The 20,260-nt window shown below is 42.2% G+C and overlaps 1 protein-coding gene across 2 annotated transcripts in view; it reads left to right on the forward strand.

Annotated features, from left to right (window-relative positions):
- The window catches only part of LOC129821737 (segment polarity protein dishevelled homolog DVL-3-like), a 65,348-nt gene that overhangs the window by 41,893 nt on the left and 3,195 nt on the right, over positions 1-20,260 (forward strand). The window contains exons 3-11 of one of the 2 annotated variants that reach the window (XM_055879353.1): positions 4,084-4,229; positions 5,771-5,916; positions 16,179-16,323; positions 16,917-17,010; positions 17,153-17,222; positions 17,741-17,880; positions 19,101-19,177; positions 19,311-19,378; positions 19,604-19,744. In XM_055879353.1, coding sequence (XP_055735328.1) covers positions 4,084-4,229; positions 5,771-5,916; positions 16,179-16,323; positions 16,917-17,010; positions 17,153-17,222; positions 17,741-17,880; positions 19,101-19,177; positions 19,311-19,378; positions 19,604-19,744 — 1,027 coding nt within the window. The remainder of the gene's footprint in view (positions 1-4,083; positions 4,230-5,770; positions 5,917-16,178; positions 16,324-16,916; positions 17,011-17,152; positions 17,223-17,740; positions 17,881-19,100; positions 19,178-19,310; positions 19,379-19,603; positions 19,745-20,260) is intronic. The other variant, XM_055879354.1, reaches the window with a different exon arrangement.

Here is a 20,260-nt window from a genome sequence, read left to right on the forward strand (position 1 = left end):
AGTTTATATATTTACTAAGGTTATTCTATTTAACAGCATATTCGAGAATAGTACTTTCTTCTTTCATATCTCTCACATACACAGATTCCCTATATAACGTTACAGATCATAAATGCCTACAGACATCCACACCACTCATGTGCATCAACGACTCTAAATGCCTACAATAACACTTTGTGCTTTCATCAGTGGTTCTTAGACCACGTAGACTATCGTTACACACGTGCTATTAGTAGTGGCTGCAGACAGACGTAGACACTTCTCTTATAAATGCCTACAGACAGATGTCAGCGGGGCATGGTACCGTTACTTGCCCGCGCTCTAGTCTTCTCTCAAGACTAGCTCTAGCCTTCTTCTGTCATATGTATCACGGCCAAGGTTCCTCTATAGTCTCTAAAATTGCCATATTCTCTACAGTATCCATAGTCCCTGATTATCCATAGTCCCTATAGCATCCATAGTACCCATGGTCACTGTAGCATCATTGTCCCTACAGCATCTATAGTCCCTCAGTATCAATAGTTTATACAGTCGTGGCCAAAAGTTTGGAGAATGACACAAATATTAATTTCCACAAAGTTTGCTGCTTCAGTGTCTTTAGATATTTTTGTCAGATGTTACTATGGAATACTGAAGAATAATTACAAGCGTTTCATAAGTGTCAAAGGCTTTCATTGACAATTACATAAAGTTGATGCAAAGAGTCAATATTTGCAGTGTTGACCCTTCTTTTTCAAGACCTCTGCAATCCACCCTGGCATGCTGTCAATTAACTTCTGGGCCACATCCTGACTGATGGCAGCCCATTCTTGCATAATCAATGCTTGGAGTTTGTCAGAATTCGTGGGTTTTTGTTTATCCACCCGCCTCTTGAGGATTGACCACAAGTTCTCAATGGGATTAAGGTCTGGGGAGTTTCCTGGCCATGGACCCAAAATATCGATGTTTTGTTCCCCGAGCCACTTAGTTATCACTTTTGCCTTATGGCAAGGTGCTCCATCATGCTGGAAAAGGCATTGTTCGTCACCAAACTGTTCCTGGATGGTTGGGAGAAGTTGCTCTCGGAGGATGTGTTGGTACCATTCTTTAATCATGGCTGTGTTCTTAGGCAAAATTGTGAGTGAGCCCACTACCTTGGCTGAGAAGCAACCCCACACATGAATGGTCTCAGGATGCGTTACTGTTGGCATGACACAGGACTGATGGTAGCGCTCACCTTGTCTTCTGCGGAAAGCTTTTTTCCGGATGCCCCAAACAATCGGAAAGGGGATTCATCAGAGAAAATTACTTTACCCCAGTCCTCAGCAGTCCAATCCCTGTACCTTTTTCAGAATATCAGTCTGTCCCTGACGTTTTTCCTGGAGAGAAGTGGCTTCTTTGCTGCCCTTCTTGACACCAGGCCATCCTCCAAAAGTCTTTGCCTCAATGTGCGTGCAGATGCACTCACACCTGCCTGCTGCCATTCCTGAGCAAGCTCTGTACTGGTGGTGCCCCGATCCCGAAGCTGAATCAACTTTAGGAGACGGTCCTGGCGCTTTCTGGACTTTCTTGGGCGCCCTGAAGCCTTCTTCCCAAAAATTCAACCGCTCTCCTTGAAGTTCTTGATGATCCGATAAATGGTTGATTTATGTGCAATCTTACTGGCAGCAATACCCTTGCCTGTGAAACCCTTTTTGTGCAAAGCAATGATGATGACACGTGTTTCCTTGCAGGTAACCATAGTTGACAGAGGAAGAACAATAATTCCAAGCACCACCCTCCTTTTGAAGCTTCCAGTCTGTTATTCGAACTCAATCAGCATGACAGAGTGATCTCCAGCCTTGTCTTCGTCAACACTCACACCTGTGTTAACGAGAGAATCACTGACATGTCAGCTGGCCCTTTTGTGTCAGGACTGAAATGCAGTGGAAATGTTTTTTTGGGGTGGCAGTTCATTTGTATGGCAAAGAGGGACAGCAATTAATTGCAATTCATCTGATCACTCTTCATACCATTCTGGAGTATATGCAAATTGCCATCATTCAAACTGAGGCAGCAGACTTTGTGAAAATTAATATTTGTGTCATTCTAAAATCTTTTGCCCACGACTGTATAGTCATAATTCCTATGGTCCCTATAGACTCTCTAGTATTGCCGCATACATATAGAATAACACACACACTTTCAAGTAGTACTTATTATCCAAATTTAAGTCACTTAACTAATATTTCTTAATATCCAAATTTCGATATTTTATCTAAATTTCAATCAGCTTTATAGCACATTTCAGTCCTGTTATTATCCCAATTTCAATCAGCTTAATACTTTCCACATTCACACAACTTTCACATCCACATTCTCTTCACTCACACAACTCACATCCACATTCACTTCACACTTTGTTTGACTTAGGACTAGTGGTATCCTCCTCCACTTTTATGTTTATTTTTTATACAAATTCATTTAAATTGACTTACTGAAATCAGAAGACATGTCCCTCAATTGTTTGCGGATGATGTGTCTCCTGTGAAACTCACAGTTATTGTCTGGTCTGGGCGGGTCTCGTCCTCTTTTGGTCAGACAGGAATTTCCCTCACGCTTCATAAAATGTGCCACCTGTTTTCCTAGCAGACCCCCACTAGAAAGCTCAGAATTAATCATTCGGTTCATGACAGCAAATTGTCGTGGAAATTCTACACAGGAACACTTGAAGTCAATCTTAAATGAATCATTGTTTATTATCAGCATGCTGGAGAGGTTCCAACTAACTCAATGCACCAAGTACACATGTTGATCAGGAGCTCTACCGGAGCAGTCCTGAGCAGTTCTACCGGAGCAGTTCTCTTATATACTGCAGACAAGTTATATGTGCATGATTTAGCTTAGTCATCATTCATAATTAATTCACCATTAAAGTTTGCTTCATTCATGTGACCGACCAATAGTGCTTCATCCATGTGACAGACCAATACCTCACGAGGCTTCTTCTTTCTAAGCTGAGACCTTGAAACTGAGATATCTTTCGTTCTCAAAACAAGGGTCTGGTCGTACTGCCAAATTGCAGATACTGATAGTGAGGATTCGTTCAATCAGTCACATGCATGAACGCAGAAATTGGTTATTAGAAAAGCACAAACATATAACACAGAAATTGGTTATTAGAAAAGCATAAACACAGAAATTGGGTATTAAAAACATAAACATAGAACACAGAAATGGGGTATTAGAAAAGCATAAACATAGAACACAGAAATTGGGTATTAGAAAAGCATAAACATAGAACACAGAAATTGGTTATTAGAAAAGCACAAACATACAATTGTCCATCATAAGAGCAAGGGTGTGTGTGCGTCTGTGTAAATGATGGACTGTATTTGTGTCTGTCTTGTGTCCACCTAGTCAATGAGCACATTTACAATTCCGACAGACTGTTAAGCATACAGACTAATTCCCCAAAATCATGACTTTGTTACTTACAATCTGTATGCGTCTCAAATGATGCCAAATGAATCAAGTTAGTAGTATAATGACAAACTTAGGATTCTGGTCAAAAGTAGTGCACTATAATGGGAATTAGGGTGTTATTTGAGGTTTGTCTAAACCCCTTCACCTCTCTCTCTTTATCGTTATCTCACTCTCTCACTTTCTCTCTCTCAATTCAATGTACTTTTTAGACATGGAAAGTTAAAGCACTTACGGTGTATTCGGAAAGTATTCAGACCCCTTGACTTTTTCCACATTTTGTTACGTTACAGCCTTCTTCTAAAATGGATTAGGTGGACACCAATCAAGTTGTAGAAACAGATCAATGGAAACAGGATGCCCCTGAGCTCAATTTCGAGTCTCATAGCAGAGGGTCTGAACATATGTAAATAAGGTATTTCGTTTTTTTGATAAATTAGCAAACATTTCCAAAAACCTGTTTCCACTCTGTCGTTATGGGGTATTGTGTGTAGATTGATGAGGGGGGAAGAAACGATTTAATCCATTTCAAAATAAGGCTATAATGCAACAAAAAGAAAAGTCAAGAGGTCTGAATACTTTCCGAATGCACTTTACATTGTCAAAGTAAACACAAGCAATAATAATGCTCTTTCTCCCTAGTTGGTGTCAGCAGATGGTTCTCACGGCGGTTCAGATGGGGGTTCTACGTGTGCAGACAGCCAGGCAGAGCTGCCACTTCCTTTGGAGAGGACCGGTGGCATCGGAGACTCAAGACCCCCCTCTTTCCAGTCAGTATCTGAAAAGTGGTGTGTGTGTGTGTCCTTTGTGTGTGTGTGCGTTCGTGACTAGTTGATCCATCTGGCATAGAGATGGGTAGATACAAGTGACAGTCCAAACTCTATGCCTTTGACTGTCAGGGGTGGTTAAACTCCAGTCTAACAGGGCTACAGGGTTTGCAGCCTTCTGCTCTATCCCAGCAACTACCCACCTGATTCTGGGCTGAAACAAACTCCTGTGCTCTATGTATTTTCAGTACCAGAGGTAGAGACCTCTGTCCTCTTGCCAGCCCCCCGCCCACACACACTCACAGTTTTGTATTGCTATCCATCCAAAATCCTATTTTCCCTAACCCTAACCCTTAACCTAAGCCTTAACTTAACCCTAAACCTAACCTCAACCCTAATACTAAACCTAATACTAAACTAAACTGTAACCCTAAACCTAACCCCTAAGCCTAAAGTAGCATTTGTCCTCGTGGGGATCGGCAACATTTCCCCAAAAGAATAGTTAAACAAAAACAGTCACGTACACACTAATAGCTAGCGACCAGGCTTCATTTACTTTAAACCTAATTAACCTTCCCAGCCATCTAATCAGACATGCCAATAAATGTCTCTCAGTGCTTCTATTAATCATTGTGGTGTGGAAGTGGCGTTGGCTTAGCTATGGTGAGGTGTAGCGCTAAATACTTACTGTGTCTGTGGCTCTGTGTGTGATTTCCTTGTATGCATTTTTTTATTTTATCCAAATCAAATCTAGTTTCTGTCTTTCGTCTGTCTGTCTGTGTCTCTCTCTGCCTACCCCCTGAGAACTAGATAGCAATATTAAATCAGCCAACTGAGCAGGTCTTTATCTGACAACCACAACACAGAGAGCCTTTTCCCTCCGCTGGTCAGCACTGGTTACTGCAACTTGGCTCACTGCAGCGCTCACATGGACATCCTATTATGCACACACACACACACACACACACACACACACACACACACACACACACACACACACACACACACACACACACACACACACACACACACACACACACACACACACACACACACACACACACACACACACACACACACACACACACGTATACATGGATACCAGAACACACACACACACACACACACACACACACACACACACGCGCGCGCGCGCACACACACACACACACACACACGTATACATGGATACCAGAACACACACACACATATACATGCACACACACACACACACACACACACACACACACACACACACACACACACACACACACACACACACGCAGAGAGACAAGCGCTCACGTTCTCTTTGTAGCTAGCTCCCGGCATGCTCTGGTGAGGCTGACATTAAAACACACTGACATTCTGATACCAGCACTTGACACTTAAACGGCAGGGGTCTGGAACTTGCCGGTGTATCATCTGTCACAGTTGTGTGTAGAAGAAGGGAAAAGAGACAAATCTTTTTTAAATATAATCCCTTTGAATGAAATGTTTCTTTCTCTTTCATCTCGTCCTTCTTTTTTCCTCCTCCTTTGACTTTTTTCTCACCTGCCCATCAGTGCGAACACTGCTGGCAGTCAGGACAACGAGACAGAGATGGAGTCGGTTGTGTTGCTACAGAGGGAGAGGGAGTGGGAGAGAGACCGTGGCAGGGAGAGGGAGAGAGAGGGGCCGCGATGGATAGAGAAAGACACTCATGACCATGGTAAGACTTGGTGTCTGTCCATCTGCCTTCATTCCTCAGCCTATCCCACTTATACTCCATGGGCCAGCTGAAAAATGTGTCCAGTTTGGGGTGGCAAAGGTTTGAGGGTATTAAATTGTTCCCCACAAGCCCCTGATCAAATTGATATATGATAACCCCTTTCTATGTGTTTAACACCTTTTATATATCTTGTTGTATGGGAGTTGATGCAATAGAATGTTCACTGGCTGATAAAATAAGGTAGAGACAAGTTGGAATGTTCACATGGGTGGATCTCATCTTAAAAAATGTTTCTTTTGCTATCACATTTACTGATTTAACTAGACTGACTCATTATTGAAAAAACAATGTTACAAATAGCAGAACTGTTTTAGGGAAATTGGTCATACTGGGATATAATAGAGGAGGCCAAGCCCCACCCAATTAGAATTCCAGACCTTCTTTCTGGGATAAAGCAAAAAAAACCTGCTTATTCTTTTATGGGATCTATTGGGGGGTAAAAGTCTTAATTTTTTCCCAAGTCAATAATTATCTGGCCACAACTTGTAATTTTCATGAGTTATATACTATTTGGAATAACGATGTTAGTTTTTAAAAAATCTGGATCTATGCCCTTTATATTCCCTCGTTGGTCTATTTTTTTAAGGATATTTTCAACCTGCAAGGGCTTCATTCCTTTCAAGATCTGAAAATCATATTTTCTCTCTGGATTTGGTGTCCGAATGGTGTCCTCACTGTTTAATAGTTTAGTGACTCATAATATAAAAAATCTACCTTTTATGGAGGTCAGGGCGAATGACCTAATAAGTGCAGGGTTTGAATGAGATTTGACCACAAAACACCCCCATTTTTAAAATTTTTATTTTACCTTTATTTAACTAGGCAAGTCAGTTAAGAACAAATTCTTATTTTCAATGACGGCCTAGGAACAGTGGGTTAACTGCCTGTTCAGGGGCAGAACGACAGATTTGTACCTTGTCAGCTCGGGGATTTGAACTTGCAACATTGCAACCATTAGCTACTGCACATGCAGCACCTACTCTTCCTGGAGTCCACATAAAATGTAATGTTAATGTGACTACTCTGTAATGTTAATGTGACCACTCTGTAATGTTAATGTGACCACTCTGCAATGTTAATGTGACCACTCTGCAATGTTAATGTGACCACTCTGTAATGTTAATGTAACCACTCTATAATGTTAATGTAACCACTCTATAATGTTAATGTAACCACTCTATAATGTTAATGTAACCCCTCTATAATGTTAATGTAACCCCTCTGTAATGTTAATTTGACCACTATGTAATGTTAATGTGACCACTCTAATATTAATGTGACCACACTGTAATGTTAATGTGACCGCTCTGTAATGTTAATGTGACCGCTCTGTAATGTTAATGTGACCGCTCTGTAATGTTAATGTGACCGCTCTGTAATGTTAATGTGACCGCTCTGTAATGTTAATGTGACCGCTCTGTAATGTTAATGTGACCGCTCTGTCATGTTAATGTCACCGCTTTGTAATGTTAATGTTACTGCTCTGTAATGTTAATGTGACTGCTCTGTAATGTTAATGACACCGCTCTGTAATGTTAATGTTACTGCTCTGTAATGTTAATGTGACTGCTCTGTTAATGTGACCACACTGTACTGTTAATGTGACCACTCTGTAATGTTAATGTGACTGCTCTGTAATGTTAATGCGACTGCTCTGTAATGTTAATGCGACTGCTCTGTAATGTTAATGCGACCGCTCTGTAATGTTAATGCGACCGCTCTGTAATGTTAATGTGACCACTCTGTGATGTTAATGTGACCACTCTGTAATGTTAATGTGACCACTCTGTGATGTTAATGTGACCACTCTGTAATGTTAATGTGACCACTCTGTAATGTTAATGTGACCACTCTGTAATGTTAATGTGACCACTCTGTGATGTTAATGTGACCACTCTGTGATGTTAATGTGACCACTCTGTGATGTTAATGTGACCACTCTGTGATGTTAATGTGACCACTCTGTGATGTTAATGTGACCACTCTGTGATGTTAATGTGACCACTCTGTGATGTTAATGTGACCACTCTGTGATGTTAATGTGACCACTCTGTGATGTTAATGTGACCACTCTGTGATGTTAATGTGACCACTCTGTAATGTTAATGTGACCACTCTGTAATGTTAATGTGACCACTCTGTAATGTTAATGTGACCACTCTGTAATGTTAATGTGACCACTCTGTAATGTTAATGTGACCACTCTGTAATGTTAATGTGACCACTCTGTGATGTTAATGTGACCACTCTGTGATGTTAATGTGACCACTCTGTGATGTTAATGTGACCACTCTGTGATGTTAATGTGACCACTCTGTGATGTTAATGTGACCACTCTGTGATGTTAATGTGACCACTCTGTGATGTTAATGTGACCACTCTGTGATGTTAATGTGACCGCTCTGTAATGTTAATGTGACTACATTGTAATGCTAATGTGACTACATTGTAATGCTAATGTAACCACTAATGTTACTGTGACTACTTTGTTATGTTAATGTGACTCATTTGTAGTGTTAATGTGACTGCTCGGTAATGTTAATGTGACTGCTCGGTAATGTTAATTTGACCGCTCGGTAATGTTAATGTGACTGCTCTGTAATGTTAAAGTGACTACTCTGTGAAGTTGTCACAACTCTGTAATGTTAATGTGACTGCTCTGTAGTGTTAATGTGACTGCTCTGTAATGTTAATGTAACCACTCTAATGTTAATGTGACAAATGTGTAATGTTAATGTGACAAATGTGTAATGTTAATGTGTCTGCTCTGTAATGTTAATGTGACTACTCTGTAATGTTAATGTAACCACTCTAATGTTAATGTGACTGCTCTGTAATGGTAATGTAACCACTATGTAATGTTAATGTAATTACTCTGTAATGTTAATTATTTACTCTGTAATGTTAATGTGACCACTCTGTAATGTTTTTATTTGTTTTAATAATTTTTTAGGGGGTGGATCAGCTTTAATCTTGCAGATAGATTGTAGCTTCCATCAATGTAATTGTCTGCATCACTTCTAATCCCCCATATATTTTTTTGCAAATGCTTGTATGTACAGATGAAGTCGGAAGTTTACATACACTTAGGTTGGAGTCATTAAAACTCGTTTTTCAACCACTCCACACATTTCTTGTTAACAAACTATAGTTTTGGCAAGTCGGTTAGGACTTCTACTTTGTTCATGACACAAGTAATTTTTCCAACAATTGTTTACAGACAGATTATTTCACTTATAATTCACTGTATCACAATTCCAGTGGGTCAGAAGTTTACATACACTAAGTTGACTGTGCCTTTAAACAGTTGACTGTGCCTTTACACAGCTTGAGAAATTCCAGAAAATTATGTCATGGCTTTAGAAGGTTCTGATAGGCTAATTGACATCATTTGAGTCAATTGGAGGTGTACCTGTGGATGTATTTCAAGGCCTACCTTCAAACTCAGTGCCTCTTTGCTTGACATCATGGGAAAATCAAAAGAAATCAGCCAAGACCTCAGAAAGAAAATTGTAGACCTCCACCAGTCCGGTTCATCCTTGGGAGCAACTTCCAAACGCCTGAAGGTACCACGTTCATCTGTACAAACAATAGTACACAAGTATAAACACCATGGGACCACGCAGCCGTCATACCGCTCAGGAAGGAGACACATTCTGTCTCCTAGAGATGAACGTACTTTGGTGCGAAAAGTGCAAATCAATCCCAGAACAACAGCAAAGGACCTTGTGAAGATGCTGGAGGAAACAGGTACAAAAGTATCTATATCCACAGTAAAACGAGTCCTATATCGTCATAACCTGAAAGGCTGCTCAGCAAGGAAGAAGACACTGCTCCAAAACCACCATAAAAAAGCCAGACTACGGTTTGCAACTGGACATGGGGACAAATATCGTACTTTTTGGAGAAATGTCCTCTTGTCTGATGAAACAAAAATAGAACTGTTTGGCCGTAATGACCATCGTTATTGTTACGCACGCCTCTGAGAAGAGGGAACGCAACTCCCTGCTATAACTCAACTCTGAAGTGCAAGAGATATGGACCGTAGGTGCGAGCAAGGATGACACAAAAGCAGATTTTACCGTTTACTTGGATTTATTTTCTTACACGGTAATATGGGGAAAAGGGTCTGGACGGAACCAAAGCAAAGAAAGTAAATATCAAAGTTCCCCTCTCCTATCTAACCTGCCTACCCACTTAACTTACCTAACTTAACACCGCCTGGTGCCCTAACCAAAATACAGGGGGTGGTCCGCCCAGGTCTTACCTAGTGTGCATAGACAGTAAATATACTACGGGTATATGTATGCCCTCGGGCCTCTTGCCTAAGCACTCCCAAAGTGCCTTCTCCTTCCCCCTTGGGAACAAATGAAACAGAGTAATTATTAACGATTTCACAAACACTCACAAACACAGGACATAGCTAAACTGCTACCAACAACAACAGTACATACCACACTTTCTGATACACAACCAACACTATATCACAATCTAATTTCTCTCAATCTCCAAATCTCTACTCCAAATCTCATCTCTCTCCCCTCTCCTTCTCTCCTGGGGCAGAACACTGGCTTTTATCTTCAGGTGGCAATGGTGATTAGTGTCAGCTGCTTCTTGACGAGGGGGCGGGGTCAGCTCCAATCACCAATTAGCCTGAGGTTGACCAATCAGCTGGTTGGGGAGTACTTCAGGAAGCCATCTCCTGAAACACACACTCAAATACAAAACAGAACACAGAAACTGGGGAACGTAACAGTTATGTTTGGAGGAAAAAGGGGGATGCTTGCAAGCCGAAGAACACCATCCCAACCGTGAAGCATGGGGGTGGCAGCATCATGTTGTGGGGGTGCTTTGATGCATTAGGGACTGCTGCACTTCACAAAATAGATGGCATCATGAGGAGGGAAATTGTGGATATATTGAAGCAACATCTCAAGACATCAGTCAGGAAGTTATAGCTTGGTTGCAAATGGGTCTTCTAAATGGACAATGACCCCAAGCATACTTCCAAAGTTGTGGCAAAATGGCTTAAGGACAACAAAGTCAAGGTATTGGAGTGGCCATCACAAAGCCCTGACCTCAATTCTATAGAAAATGTGTGTGCAGAACTAAAAAAACGTGTGCGAGCAAGGAGGCCTACAAACCTGACTCAGTTACACCAGCTCTGTCAGGAGGAATGGGCCAAAATTCAGTGGCAGCACGGCTGGCCCTTCAATGTACAAAGACAGCTAACATTAATAATATGCATGGCAATCTCTCCTGGCTCAGAGTGGAGGAGAGATTGACTTCATCGCTGCTTGTATTTGTGAGACGTGTTGACATGTTGAATGCACTGAGCTGTCTGTTTGAACTACTGGCACACAGCTCAGACACCCATGCATACCCCACAAGACATGCCACCAGAGGTCTCTTCACAGTCAGAACAGACTATGGGAGGCGCACAGTACTACATAGAGCCATGACTACATTGAACTTTATTCCACATCAAGTAACTCATGCAAGCTGTAAAATTAGATTTAAAAAACAGATACATCTTATGAAACCCGCCGGGACTGAAGCAACGCGAACAAACACACGATAACATACGCACTATACACACACGTACACATGGATTTTGTATTGTAGATATGTGGTAGTAGAGAAGGGGCCTGAGGGCACACACTTAATGTGTTGTGAAATATGTTGTGAATGAATTGTAATGTTTTAAAATTGTATAACTGCCTTAATTTTTCTGGACCCCAGGAAGAGTAGCTGCTGCCTTGGCAGCAGCTGATGGGGATACATCGTAAATACAAATATTATTGAGAGTTCTAGCAATGTCAGACCAATCCAATAGAGCCTGTTGATGGTCATATTGGAAAATGTGTACCCTATGGAATAACCAGCAATAGCTAGGCATCATTGTTTAGACATTTCCCAGCTTTCCCAGCAAAATCTACGATCACTGTATGGCAAAAAAAACTTTCCCAGTGGGTTCCTTGTTCAGTGTGAAATTTGGTGTAGTTATCATGTAGGGTACCATGTGATAATAGAGTCCATCCCAATACTGCCCATTCTGTCTCGATGTACCCCAAAATGCATACATTTTATCATAACCGCCATCGATAAAAGACTACTGTGCAGCCATCTTCATCTACCTGGCCAAGGCTTTCGACTCTCTCAATGACCATATTCTTATCGGCAGACTCAGTAGCCTCGGTTTTTCTGATGACTGCCTTGCCTGGTTCACCAACTACTTTGCAGACAGAGTTCAATGTGTCAAATCGGAGGGCATGTTGTCCGGTCCTCTGGCAGTCTCTATGGGGGTACCACAGGGTTCACTTCTCGGGCCGACTCTTTTCTCTGTATATATCAATGATGTTGCTCTTGCTGCTGGCGATTCCCTGATCCACCTCTACGCAGACGACACCATTCTGTATACTTCTGGCCCTTCCTTGGACACTGTGCTATCTAACCTCCAAACGAGCTTCAATGCCATACAACACTCCTTCCGTGGCCTCCAACTGCTCTTAAACGCTAGTAAAACCAAATGCATGCTTTTCAACCGTTCGCTCCCTGCACCCGCCCGCCCGACTAGCATCACCATCCTGGACGGTTCCGACCTAGAATATGTGGACATCTATAAATACCTAGGTGTCTGGCTAGACTGTAAACTCTCCTTCCAGACTCATATTAAACATCTCCAATCAAAAATCAAATCAAGAATCGGCTTTCTATTTCGCAACAAAGCCTCCTTCACTCACGCCGCAAAACTGACTATCCTACCGATCCTCGACTTCGGCGATGTCATCTACAAAATAGCTTCCAATACTCTACTCAGCAAACTAGATGCAGTTTATCATAGTGCCATCCGTTTTGTTACTAAAACACCTTATACCACCCACCACTGCAACCTATATGCTCTAGTCGGCTGGCCCTCGCTACATATTCGTCGCCAGACCCACTGGCTCCAGGTCATCTATAAGTCCATGCTAGGTAAAGCGCCGCCTTATCTCAGTTCACTGGTCACGATAACAACACCCACCCGTAGCACGCGCTCCAGCAGGTATATCTCACTGATCATCCCAAAAGCCAACACCTCATTTGGCCGCCTTTCCTTCCAGTTCTCTGCTGCCTGTGACTGGAACGAATTGCAAAAATCGCTGAAGTTGGAGACTTTTATTTCCCTCACCAACTTTAAACATCTGCTATCTGAGCATCTAACCGATCGCTGCAGCTGTACACAATCCATCTGTAAACAGCCCACCCAATTTACCTACCTCATCCCCTTACTGTTTTTATTTATTTACTTTTCAGCTCTTTTGCACACCAGTATCTCTACTTGCACATGATCATCTGATGATTTCTCACTCCAGTGTTAATCTGCTAAATTGTAATTATTCGCTCCTATGGCCTATTTATTGCCTACCTCCTCATGCCTTTTGCACACAATGTATATAGACTCGTTTTTTTCCTTGTTTATTGTTTATTGACTTGTTTATTGTTTACTCCATGTGTAACTCTGTTGTCTGTTCACACTGCTATGCTTTATCTTGGCCAGGTCGCAGTTGTAAATGAGAACTTGTTCTCAACTAGCCTACCTGGTTAAAGAAAGGTGAAATAAATAAAAATAAACATGTATTACCTTTGAACCCCCCAAGGTGAGCCCATAGATGTCATTACGAATTAATTTGATTCGTACCTTAATTTATGTTGTATTATGAAGTTAATAACACTGTGTATAAATTACCTTAGTATGAGAATGTAATCTCAATCCTGTTGGCCGAACTAATTGTTTAGGCGTCATAACATATAATACAGTGATAACCACATTTTAGCTACCTTTGATAAGTGGTAATCATAGCAAATATAATCCACAGACATGGACCTTAATAAAAATCAACATTTTACTTTTACATTTTTTAATTTATTTTATTTTATTTATTTAACTAGGCAAGTCAGTTGAAAACATATTCTTATTTTCACTGACCCTAGTGGGTTAACTGCCTTGTTCAGGGGCGGAAAGACAGAGTTTTACCTTGTCAGCTCGGGGATTGGATCTTGCAACCTTTCGGTTACTAGTCCAACACTCTAACCACTGGGCTACCTTTCGCCACAAAGTGGACAAATGTGGCCCTCTGGCCCATGGTCTATTATGCCCACCAAAAAATATAATTCCTTTCTCACTACTAGATTTTATATCATATCCAGTATCCCTGCATATATTGACACAGAGCACTTTTGATACTGCTATTTATTATCGGAGGAATAGGAGGAGGTTGCTCATGGATGCTGATCTAGTAATTATTTTGCATTCCCCTTAACTCTTAACGATCAGCCCCTTTAAAAAAATTTTTTTTGCCTAAAATGACATACCCAAATCTAACTGCCTGTAGCTCATTCCCTGAAGCAAGGATATGCATTTTCTTGGTACCATGTGAAAGGAAACACTTTGAAGTTTGTGTAAATGTGAAAGGAATGCAGGAGACTATAACACATTAGATCTGGTAAAAGATAATACAAAGAAAAAAACTATCGTTTTTTGTATTTTTTTTGTACCATCATCTTTGAAATACAAGAGAAAGGCCATCATGTATTATTCCAGCCCAGTTACAATTTAGATATTGGCCACTAGATGGCAGCAGTGTATGTGCAAAGTTTTAGTCTGATCCAATGAACCATTGCATATTCTGTTCAAAATATTGTATCAAGACTGCCCAAATGTGCCTAATTTGTTTATTAATAACTGTTCATGTTCAAAACTGTACACTCTCCTCAAACAATAGCATGGTATTATTTCACTGTAATAGCTACTGTACATTGGACAGTGCAGTTAGATTAACAAGAATTTAAGCTTTCTGCCAATATCAGATATGTCTATGTCCTGGGAAATGTTCTTGTTACTTACAACCGCATGCTAATCGCATTAGCCTACGTTAGCTCAAGCGTCCCGCAGGGACACTATGTAGTACTGTGCGCTTCCCATAGTCTGTTCTGACTGTGAAGAGACCTCTGGTGGCATGTCTTGTGGGGTACACCAATCCTGAAGAAGATTTATTTTAAAGGATGTTGGGAGAGTAAGCTGATCCTAGATCTGTGCCTAATGGCAGGGTTTGAATCATGGGTGGCCATACGTGTTATTTTGATGTTGAAGGTTCAGTCCACTATTTTTAGGGCACCTGACCCCAAAGAGTCAATGGGTGAACCTCAAAGGTTTTTCCTCGATTCCTTGCATCCTCTCTCCTCGCCTCCTTATCAAAATGTCAGAGGGGGGTGAGGTCTTCTACCTCATTGCTCTGTAGACGTCACTCTGACACTATGAAGTAGGCGAAGCGAGGTTGTGAGAAATCAAAGAGACGTGATTCTGAACCTTGAGCAGAGCCATAATGAGGTGGCCTGGTTACACAACCACCATAGTTGAACCGTGCTGAAAAGAAAATATCGGAACCAGCACAGTTTGGTTCAGGTCGGCACATTGTGTGAAAAGGTAATTATGTACTGTATGACATCATTGATTATATTCATTGATTAGTATTGATAGTTTTTTTATATAAAAAAATATATATGTATTTGACCCCTTTTTTCACCCCAATTTCGTGGTATCCAATTGGTAGTAGTTACAGTCTTGTCTCATCGCTGCAACTCCCGTACGGACTCGGGAGAGGGGAAGGTCGAGAGCCATGCATCATCCGAAACACAACCCAACCTAGCCGCACTGCCTCTTGACAATGCACATCCAACCCGGAAGCCAGCCGCACCAATGTGTCGGAGGAAACACTGTACACCTGGCGACCTGGTCAGCGTGCACTGTGCCCGGCCCGCCACAGGAGTCGCTAGTGCGCGATGAGACAAGGATATCCCTGCCGGCCAAACCCTCCCTAACCCAGACGACGCTGGGCCAATTGTGCGTCGCCCCATGGACCTCCCAGCCGCGGCCGGCTGTGACAGAGCCTGGGCTCAAACCCAGAATCTCTGGTGGCACAGCTAGCACTGCGACCACTGCGCCACCCGGGAGGCCGGAGTATTGATAATGTTATTAGGACACACCGTAGCAAAACATTTTGCTTACAAAAAAACTGGTGTTTTGAAAAATAATTTGTATTTCTTATTGGACAAGTCCAGGTACTCCCTTCCTATTTCAGTCCGTTTTCTTCCATTTGGTGCCTACTGAATACTACCCGATTGACCTCTCCTCTCTTCCGCTTGTCTGGCGTCCTCCTCAGGTGGCAGGTTGAATGGTCACACGCGTCCAGAGCGGGAGCCGCGGCGACCGGAGCTGGCGGGCTATGAGAGCTCGTCAACGCTGATGAGTTCTGAGCTGGAGACGACAAGCTTCTTCGACTCTGAAGACGATGATGCACCCAGTCGGTGAGCACCACACACAAACACAGATGAATCAACAAAATATGGCTTTTAATTATCTCAGTAAGGGGACTAAATATCCCCAAACTTGGAAAATCAACTACAGCCACGACAGATGAAAAAAAATCATGTTGGGTTGTATTTTGAGTGGAACCTCCCTGTAACACGTAGAGATCACCTCAAGGTTGTTCATTGCTGCCAATGTTGGTTGCAATAGGCCCTGAAGGGTTAGAGCCAAGAGGAAGTGGTAGGGAGGGGATTGACTACTCATTCATTTATACTCACACTCACATACATGTACCCAAGACACCAAAAAATGTATCCTCTCACATGACAAAATGGACCACCTTGAGCATCCACTTGATGTATACACTCTACGTGATCCCTATCAATTCTTATTAAAGCTCCCACAAATCATATGCTCTCGAAAACCCACACTAAATACTGTTGCTTTTCTCTTTCAGCTCAATGGCCACATTTATGGTTGGCTCAAATGTATGGAATCACATGTGGCCTTTTAACCACTGGCAGATGAGTGTGCGTTGTGTGTCATGACACCGGAGTGAGTTATGTCACCTCTGTGATGTCATCACCCACAGGTTCAGTGGCTCCACGGAGCAGAGCACGTCGTCGAGGCTCGTGAGACGACATCGGCGGCGACGGCGGAAACCCAAAGCGCCACGGATGGAGAGGGTAAGACACACACACACACACACACAGACACACACACAGACCACACAGATGCCAGTTTGCTTTGTGTTCAGTGGTCCTTGTGCATGTCCTCACCTCTATCTCTTTCAGTCATTCCTCTACTCCCCCCTCTCTTTCTGTCCAGACGTCCTCTTTCAGCAGCGTCACAGATTCCAGCATGTCACTGAACATCATCACTGTCACTTTAGATATGGGTGAGTAGTACAGTCAGCCTATATCGGTGTCATGTATATAAGTTTACGTCTATATGATGTTTTATATATATTTAGTGTCTTATGCCTTAAAGATTCAGCGGCCGCACACTGGGCACAGGCGTCAGCGTAACGTCTAATTTTGATTTACATTTGGTTGAGCTGTCAACGACCACGAATTTAACCTGAAATCAACAACACATTTCACCATTTCACCAGGATTTAGGTTAAAAGTTGGGTGAAAAAAGAGACTAAATGCCCTTTCCACATTGTTTCAACGTCATCACATTGTTTCCAAGTCATTCAACCCCTGAAAAACAACGTTGATTCAACCAGTAGGTCAGAACTCCTTCTCCGAGAAGCTTTGTGAATACGAGACCAGAGGCCAGACTCCCTTTTTGAAGAGGGATTCATACCTCTCCTTCACTCTGTAGGGGAAGGTATCCTTTTTTTGTTCAACACTTTTTCTTTCTCTTGTCATTACTTATCCTTCCTCCTTTCCTCCTCCTCCCTCCACGCAGAGAAGTATAACTTCCTGGGCATCAGCATTGTGGGTCAGAGTAACGAGAAAGGAGATGGAGGAATCTACATCGGCTCTATCATGAAGGGAGGGGCGGTGGCCGCCGACGGACGCATCGAGCCTGGAGACATGCTGCTGCAGGTGTGTGTTAAGAGTGTGTATGTTTTAACAGTGGTGGGAAAAGTACCCAATTGTCGTACTTGAGTAAAAGAAAAGATACCTTAACAGAAAATAACTTAAGTAAAACTATGTCACCCAGTAAAATACTACTTAAGTATCACAAGTAAATGTAATTGAACAAATATATTGAAGTATCAAAGTATAAATCATTTCAGAATCCTTATATTGTGCAAACGAGACGGCTCAATGTTGTTGTTTTTAAAATTATGGACAGCCAGGGAAACACTCCAGCACACAGACATAATTTACAGACAGCCAGGGGTACACTCCAACACTCAGACATAATTTACAGACAGCCAGGGGAACACTCCGGCACACAGACATAATTTACAGACAGCCAGGGGTACACTCCAACACTCAGACATAATTTACAGACAGCCAGGGGTACACTCCAACACTCAGACATAATTTACCGACAGCCAGGGGAACACTCCAACACTCAGACATAATTTACAGACAGCCAGGGGAACACTCCAGCACTCAGACATAATTTACCGACAGCCAGGGGTACACTCCAGCACTCAGACATAATTTACCGACAGCCAGGGGTACACTCCAACACTCAGACATAATTTACAGACAGCCAGGGGAACACTCCAGCACTCAGACATAATTTACAGATAGCCAGGGGTACACTCCAACACTCAGACATCATTTACAGACAGCCAGGGGAACACTCCAGCACTCAGACATAATTTACCGACAGCCAGGGGTACACTCCAACACTCAGACATAGTTTACAGACAGCCAGGGGTACGTGTTTAGTGAGCATTTGTGTTTAGTGAGTGCCAGATCAGAGGCAGTAGGGATGACAAGGGATGTTCTCTTGATAAATGTGTGAATTGGACCATTTTCCTGTCCTGCTAAGCATTCAAAATGTAATTTTGGGTGTCAGGGAAAATGCATGGAGTAAAAAGTACATTGTTTTCTTTAGGAATGTAGTGAAGTAAAAGTTTAAAAAATAAAATAATAATAAAGTACAGAGACCCCCAGAAACTACTTAAGTAGTGCTTTAAAGTATTTGTACTTAAGTACTTTATTCCACTGGTGTTTAAGTGACAAGATAGTGAGAATAAGAGGGATGGTTTGAGGTCTTTAATTGGACTTGGTTGGTAGGATTGCCTGCTTTCGTTCTCTCCCTTTTCTACATCCCCCATCTCTCATTCCCTCTCTTCTCCCAGGTGAATGACATTAACTTTGAGAACATGAGCAATGATGATGCAGTAAGAGTACTGAGGGAGATTGTGCATAAGCCAGGGTAAGGTGCAGTCTCTCACACACACTGAAACCTACACACTGATACATACTATCGCACATTGCTTCTGGTATGTTTGTGTGTGTGTTATAAACAGTGTGTTAACTGAGTGTCTGCTGTGTGTAATTGTTGACAGTCCTATTACTCTGACTGTGGCTAAGTGCTGGGATCCTAACCCTCGAGGATGCTTCACACTGCCGAGAAGTGAGTCCTCACACAGCATCATGTAATTAGATTTAATGACTTTTTAAACACTTCCTCAGATGGATATATTTTCCTCTTGGGAAGATCAAATGTCACCTCTAATATTTGACATTCTTTCATTTGTTTTCATGGGGGGAAAATCGATGTAAATGTGTTTTAGCATTACTTACAGTCTTCAAGCTAGATCATGTCCCACAGAGACGATACACCCCTTTCTCTGTGTAGGTGAGCCGATCCGTCCCATAGACCCTGCTGCCTGGGTGTCCCACACTGCAGCAATGACAGGGGCGTACCCAGTGTACGGTATTAGTCCTTCTATGAGCACCATCAGCTCCTCCATCTCAAGCTCCATCCCTGAGACTGAGCGTAAGTCACCCCTTTCCCTCTCCACCCTCCCCAGCGGGCAAAAGTTGGCATGGGACAACCTAATGACAAAAGGTTGTGGTTGAAATGTGGTTGTGACGTCAGATAACCAGATTACAACCAGGTAAAAATTTAATTTTTTCAACGACATCGACTCCTGGTGGGAAAAAAACACATTTTGGTCGTTTTTTGGTCGAAGCAACGTCAAGATTACAATCAGGCAAGATGTATTTTTCTGGTCTCTAAAAAGACATGTAGAAAAACGTGTCCTATTTCAGTCAGTAACCTGACCGTGATGACATAACAAATCAAATAAATGCCTGCTGGGACGCTGCACGACCGCCACTTCTGCTTACCTCAGTTCCCGCTTGCTGCTGCTGCTGCTGCTGCTGAATGAATGAAAGGCTCCCTTTTTGTTTCCCAGTGGACGAAACTGGTTGAAATAATGTTGTTAGGATGTCATTTCAACCAGTTTTGCTCAGTTTTGCCTGCTGGGTTGTTTCACTACTGCAGCTATCT

Source organism: Salvelinus fontinalis, chromosome 24 (genome assembly GCF_029448725.1).
Source record: "Salvelinus fontinalis isolate EN_2023a chromosome 24, ASM2944872v1, whole genome shotgun sequence".
In the NCBI taxonomy this organism is placed as follows: domain Eukaryota; kingdom Metazoa; phylum Chordata; class Actinopteri; order Salmoniformes; family Salmonidae; genus Salvelinus; species Salvelinus fontinalis.